The sequence below is a fragment of the Neophocaena asiaeorientalis genome, unplaced genomic scaffold (genome assembly GCF_003031525.2).
Source record: "Neophocaena asiaeorientalis asiaeorientalis breed wild unplaced genomic scaffold, Neophocaena_asiaeorientalis_V1.1 scaffold478, whole genome shotgun sequence".
NCBI classification, from domain to species: domain Eukaryota; kingdom Metazoa; phylum Chordata; class Mammalia; order Artiodactyla; family Phocoenidae; genus Neophocaena; species Neophocaena asiaeorientalis.
In genome coordinates, this window is record NW_020173200.1 from 213,783 (window position 1) to 220,463 (window position 6,681).

Genomic DNA, 6,681 nt, shown 5'->3' on the forward strand with positions numbered 1-6,681 from the left:
TGTGTGCCCGCTGGGCTCCGGGGCCGCCGCTCCCTCACTGCCCCCATCTCTCCCTCCCTTCGGGCTTCCCAGCGCGTCCAGCCCCCTGTCTCCGCGCCCCGGCCCATGGCGCCCCGTGGTTGAACCGGCGCCGCCAGGGACCCCTCCCGCGGGCCTCCCCGGGGCGCGCAAATCCCAGAGCCGCCCGCCCACCATCCGAGGAGTCCCCCTCCCCTCCTCGCCCGAGCCGGGCGGGACCATGGCTGCGAAGCTGCGAGCGCATCAGGTGGACGTGGACCCGGACTTCGCGCCGCAGAGCCGGCCGCGCTCGTGTACCTGGCCCCTGCCGCAGCCAGACTTGGTCGGCGACGAGGACGGAGCGCTGGGTTCAGGGGTGGCCGAGGGCGCTGAGGACTGCGGGCCGGAGCGCCGAGCCACGGCCCCGCCGATGGCCCCAGCGCCGCCGCTGGGCGCGGAGGTCGGACCGCTGCGGAAAGCGAAGAGCTCCCGGCGGAACGCGTGGGGGAACCTGTCCTACGCCGACCTCATCACCAAAGCCATCGAGAGCGCCCCGGACAAGCGGCTCACGCTCTCGCAGATCTACGACTGGATGGTCCGTTACGTGCCCTACTTCAAGGATAAAGGCGACAGCAACAGCTCGGCCGGCTGGAAGGTGGGGGCGTCCGGCAGGGGAGGGGGTCTGGAGTCGTCGGCTGGGGCTTCCAGGGGCTGCTAGATGCGTCTGGGCTCCTGGCGGGCGGTCTAGAGGGAGGCCCTGGGGCACCCCCAGGAGTCACAGAGTGTGTGCCCAGGGCGTGGGGCCGGCCGGCAGACAGGCGGGGGCGTGCTGGGAGCAGCTGTGTGCATGCTCTGGATGCGAGGTGGGAGGTCTGGTGGGGTGACAAGGGACTGCCACTTTGAGGCACTCTCGAGGGACACCCTCACCCCATCCTTGGGGGCATAGCAGAAGAACCTATTCTCGGGCCTCAGACATTGGAGACCCCCCTCTTAACCCCACGAGTTTGCTTTGTGTTACTCTTGTTTTACCCTCTCCACCAGGGCACCCTCCTTAAAGAGCTGAAATAATGACTTGAGGCCAGTGGCTGCTTTCCTCCCAAATCTTTCCCACTGCCCTCCCTGGAGCTGGCCCCAGGGTGAGGAATGCGACCCTAGGCCCACAGTTCTTTCTGTGGTGCCAGGAGTTCACTCTAGGGCACCAGCCAGCCTAGGGTGGGGAACTGGTCAGGTGACCTGAGATCTGAGTTCTCCATGGGGCAGCTGCTGCCCCCCTTGCCTGGATCAGCGTGGTGGGCTGGTGATGATCCCTGCTGGTGTGAGGGCAAGGTACTGAGACCTGGGGATCTGTCCATGACCACCTCAGGCCTGTCTTCCACTTCCCTGGCTTTCTGAGCCCAGATGCACTTGGGGGAGGGGGAGAGGGGAGGGGCACCCCAGGGAGGCCTCAGTACTAACCAATGGAAAGGGGGGAGCCATCTTGGGCGACGACAGGGTCTTGACGGGATTGTGGCCTCCAGACCCTCCCCTGGCCAACTTGTTGGGGCAGGGGGATAGTCGATGCCTTTGAGGGAGAGGAGACTGGGGTGGGGTGGGGGTAGGGCCATGCCTAGGGCCTGTGAGCTGTGAGACTCCCTGTGGGAGAGGGGGGTCTCTATGAGGGAGGCATGCCTGAATGGAGGGAAGGGGCTCTGGCTGGTGGTGCCTATAGGCAGGGTCAGAGGAAGGAGGTGTGCTGGGGGAGGAGGGGAGGCTTGCAGACATGGACAGCTCAAGATGCCCAGGGGCTGCACTGTAGGGGCCACGGTGCTCTGCCCCGGGAGCCCATGACTCTCAGGCTTTTCGCTGGCAGCTTCTCTGTCTGTCTGTGGCCACTACTGGGTGGGGACACAGGCTGGAGGGGCCCACATGAGTCTCCTTCTCCATCCTCTCTCCGGTCCCCTTGGGCTCAGCCCCCTCCGGAACACTTGTTCCTCCTAAATGGGTCCTGCCCTTGTGCTTTGCTCCCTCCTCCCTCGCATGTACTGTCCCACCCTTTACTTCTCCCTGTAGATAGTCCCTGTCCTCAAGGGCACAGAGTTCAGATGCCTCTTCCAGGAAGCCTTACCTAACCCTTTTTAGCTAGCTCAGGACTCCCTCTTCTCTGGCCCTCTCCCTACCTGTCATAGGTCTTAGTCTTTTGTGTCCTGTCTCATTTCCCTTCCCCACCCGCTTTGGAAGACAGTGGCAGTGTCAGAACAATCTCTGTGCCCACGGCACCGAGCATAGAGCCTGGCACTGGGAACTACCAGTGCATGTCTGGTAAAAGAGTGAAGAAATACGTGGATAGTGAAGAGGGTGCTGAGGCCAGGGAGGGTACTATGGGCCAGAATAAGCCAGGAGGGCTTCCTGCAGGAGGCAGAGCTCCAGCTGGGCTTGATGGGTGAGAGATGATGGGGAAGATGGCAAGAGGGAACATGAGGCTTGAAGCTGGGAGAGAACTGCAGTTCACTGAGGGTCTCAGGGCCAAGCCCCGTGCCAGGCACCTTCAGGCATCTCTGCCAGGTGTCTCCTTTAATGCTCTCTGCACTCCCTGAGGTGGGTTTTACTGTCACTACTTATAGGGCTGGGCACTGAGGCAGGGAGTGGAGGAGTGAACTGCCCAAGGTCACACAGTCAGTAGATGGGAAAACTGGATTCCAGTCCAGATGTGTCTCCCTCCAGGGACCCAGAGCCTCTGGAATAGTGTCCTACTGGCACTGGATGTGGGAGGGGGACACTGACAGCTTTCAAACAGGGGCAGATCTAAATCCTAGACTGTGATTGGGAAGGTACTTGGAGATAATTTAGTCCCATGAGTTCATTTCTCAGACTGTGAGACTGAGGCCCTGGAAGGGAATGGGACTCTTCTCAGGTCATCAGTGAGCGGCAGGCCCTGGATGATGGCCCAGGCCTCCCGCCTGCCCATTGGATGCAGTTTCCACTGCACCACGCTGCTGGGGACACACTGGTTCTCCCTGCGCCTGGGCTCAGGAATGCTTGTCCTGGGCTAGGGCATTGGTGAGGGAGCCTCAGCCTTGGGCTCCTGACCTAGGCCCTGGCAGAGACCCCCAAGGCACTGGAGGAGGGCTGTTCAGAGAGGCCCCTGGCCTTTCCCATCTCATCCCCTCAGTGGCTGTCCTCCTTCTACCCCACCCCCCCATCCAGCTCCCCAGGGAGCCTCCTTCCCCTCTCGTTCCTGTCCCTCCTAATGCCTGTTCCCCCATTCCCAGTCAGTCCCTCCAGGGCCCTGGTGGCAGGCCGTTCCCAACTCCCAGCCACCCTCCGGTTAGCAGAGCCTGTGGTACACCGCAGGTGCCAGGGCTGGGGCCAGGGACCCCATTGTTCCTTCCTCCCTCCCCTCCCCCACGTAAGTGTTGCACTTGAGTCCCTGGAGTGTACCGAACCCTGTGTTAGATGGAGTGGGGGGACCGAAGGGGAAGGCGTTGCACCTGCTTTCAGGATGCATCAGGGCAAGCCCTCTGTCTTGCAGGCAGGACTGGGGGCCGGGGAATGGGGGTGGGAATAGGGGTGTGGGGAGAGTGGGGCAGGTCCCCTGGGGAGCCAGGGAAGCCCTCACAGAGAAGAAACGCAAAGGCAAGGAGGTGGAATTGCATATGTTGGGTTTGGGAGACTGTTGGGTGTGCCAGGCTGGAACCAAGGGCTCCTAGGCAGGGCTAGGAGCGTGGGATGGCAGGGCTGTGGCGTGGGAAAGGCCGAGTGAGGGCCCTGTGCTTGGCCTTTGCCCTGTGGTCCCACCTGTGATGTGGGAAGATAGTTCAGAGGTGTTGCAGAGAGGAATTGGAGGAGGCAAGATCAACAGCAGGCCTAAGGCACCCAACAGGCTGAAGCCCAAAGAGAGTCTTGGCTTAGTGCTGGGAACACCACCAGAGAGGCTGGTGGTGTTGCCGTCAGGGCAGAGGGTCTCCAGGCCTGGGACGAGGGCTTGGACAGGAGTCTCCCTCCCTCTCCAGTGTCCCAAAAGTGTGGATATCCCACATCCAGGTAGAGCCTCCTACTTCCTCTCAGACACTCTAGCCCCACCTGCCTCCTCCGGGAAGCCTTCCAGGCTGCTCTGGGTCCTGGTGCTCCTTCCACTTAGCGCCCTTGGAGTTATTCCGCCTGCTTTTGTATTTCCAGGCTGCCAGCTCCCCTGGGAGCTCCCAGGCCAGGCCTGGGTGCCTCCCATTCCTGTCCACGGGACTGGTGGGGGAGGAGCCCAGTGGATGGGGATTTCCCTTCTTCCTCAGTGCCTGGAGCAGCTTGGCTGTTGTGGGGTGGGATCAGGAGGGGGGGTGTCCCCCCCCATCCGGCCCAGGCGGGCCAGTAGGTCCTAGGTGGGGTGGGGGCTAGAGGGGAGGGACTGATCTGAGAGGCCGGGAGGAGGGTCCTGCTACAGCCCGACTGAGCGGTGGTTGTGCGTGCAGGGGCTCCCCCTTCTCTCCTCCCCCCAGCCCGTTCCTGCAGGGCTCCCTCCTTCTTCTTTGTCCTCCGGGGATCCCCAGCCCCGAGGGCTGGTGGAGGTGCGGGAAGAGGCGGTGTGAGCCCGGGTTGGGGGGTGTCCTCACCCCCCGCGCTGCACGAGCGGGGGGCTGGCAGCTGCCCGCCTCCTGGGCACAAGCCCGTGCCAGCCGCTCCTGGCACAGTTGCTGGCACGCCCGGCAGACTCCCACGGCCACCTGCTCACACCCACCCACGAGCGCTGGCGCGCGGCGGGCCCTTCCGGCTTCCCGGGCCTCCCGGCGCCCCTCCCTCGCCACCGCGCCCCTCCCCCCCAGTCCTCTGCTCCCCGAAGGCCCCACACTCTGCCCGCCGCGTGGCCCGCCCGGCGGCCCCCTCCCTAGAAACTTGGGGAGCTTGGGAGGCAGGGCCGCCGGGAGGCCCCTGGGGTGGCTGCGCCTCTGCGGGGAAAAGGGGGGGACCTGGAGGCAGACAGACAGACCGACAGACAGGGTGAGGGCCCCGCCTGCCACCTGGCGCCGCTCCAGCGGGACGATGGCGGGCAGCGCCGTGCCAGGCGGTAATTGCAGACAGACTAATTTAAAGAGATGAGACGGTTATTTTTAACTCCTGTTAAGGTAATGAACGGCGCTTGGGGGGGGGAGGTGTGTGCGGGTTCGAAAGTTCAGCGCCCCCCAGCCGCCACTTTCTGCGGTTTGGGGCTCCCCTCTCTGCACGCTCTGAGGACCCAGCTCAGGACTGAGTGGAGTGGAGGGGCTCTGCCAGAGAGGGGGAAGGGCTCAGAGCGCCGGGCAGCAGGCGCCCACCGGCCAAGCCCACATCCCCTCAAATCCTGTCCTCCATCCTTCCAGGTGAGTGTTAGCATCCCGGTTTCCCAGGTGGTGAAGTGACTTGTCTTAGGGTCACATCCCTAAGAAGTGGCAGACCTGGGAACTGAACCCCGTCCTGTCCCCCAAACTCAAGCATTTCCTCCTGTGCCATTGGGACTGGAGAGGAGGGATTTGGAAAGGGTGCAGGCTTGTTTCTTGCAGCCCACCTTCTCCCATCTTTGAGTGGCAGCTGGTGGTGGCCACTCCGTGGGGTCCTGGGGGCTATGGAAGCCCGTCTCTCTATGTCTTGTGAAGGGTGAGGGTGTGGTCGCGGGCTGCGTGTGTGGATGTGAGCCTCTGGGATATGAGTGCACCAGCTATAGCAGGGGGAGCCCCCTCCTCACCTCACTGTCTCCCTTAACTTGTGGCTGACTCCTCAGCACCCCTTTCCTATTTGCAGCCTGTGGCCTGCCTCCCAACTTGGGAGTGGGTACCTGAGAAACAGGTACACATTGGTGCCCACTCCTTCCACACCTGAGTCTGACTTTGGATCTCCAAGAGAGGTGGAGCCCATCACCTGCTTCCAAGCCTCCTTCCCAGGTCAATCCCTTTCTCACACACTCCCAGGGACCTGCAGCCCGCAAGCTCTGGGACTGCCCATTCTGTTGCTAGACAAGACCTTCAAGTTGTTAGGCCTTCCTTCCTTCTCCCTGGCAATGACCCATCTCTCTGGAGCATCACTCAGGGTGTCCTAGTTCAGCCCTTTGGGGTCTGTTGGAGCTGTGGAGTCGGGAGTTGGTGAGTGGTGGGCAGAGCACCTGTAGGGGACCCTGATCTAGCGTGTGTGAGCTGGAGCAAAGCTCTCTCCCCTTCTGGTCCGCAGTGCTCTCATCTGTGTCCAAAGGGCCTTAACTCACTCAGTCTGTGGCCCTTTCGGGGCTGTGACTGACAAACCCTCTGGTTCTAGGAGCCATGAGGGGTTAGTTGGGACCGAGAGCATAGAATACCTAATGGGACTTACCATGGGTGGAAGTACGTGAGTACAGGTGTGGATGGACTCAAACTGGGAACTCCTGCTTGGGGCTGCCTACCCTGCCCCTGGCAGTACCCAGGTGGCAGACAAACTCAGGGCACAGTGAAGGGAGTGCTCCTGGCAGTCCCAGCTGGCTACCAGAGCAGGCAGATGGGGGGTGCAGGGTGTTAGGTGGGCATTAGCAGAGGCTCTGGGGCCCTGGTAGGGCGCTCAGGGGGACAGCTGGATCTGGAGCACCCCCCTTCCTCCTGGCATCCTGGTTACCATGGAAACCAACTCCTGTTTGGGAGGGTTTGGCTGTCTGCTGTCTCTCCCCACCCCCCAACCCATATGTGGAGGTGGGAGGGGGGCCAGGTGGCGTATGGG

At 62.6% G+C, this 6,681-nt stretch overlaps 1 protein-coding gene across 1 annotated transcript in view; it reads left to right on the forward strand.

The window, feature by feature from the left end:
- The first annotated feature begins 208 nt into the window (after positions 1 to 208).
- The window catches only part of FOXO6 (forkhead box O6), a 19,401-nt gene continuing 12,928 nt past the window's right edge, over positions 209 to 6,681 (forward strand). Inside the window, exon 1 of the mRNA XM_024744768.1 lies at positions 209 to 652. Coding sequence (XP_024600536.1) covers positions 239 to 652 — 414 coding nt within the window. The 5' untranslated portion in view covers positions 209 to 238. The remainder of the gene's footprint in view (positions 653 to 6,681) is intronic.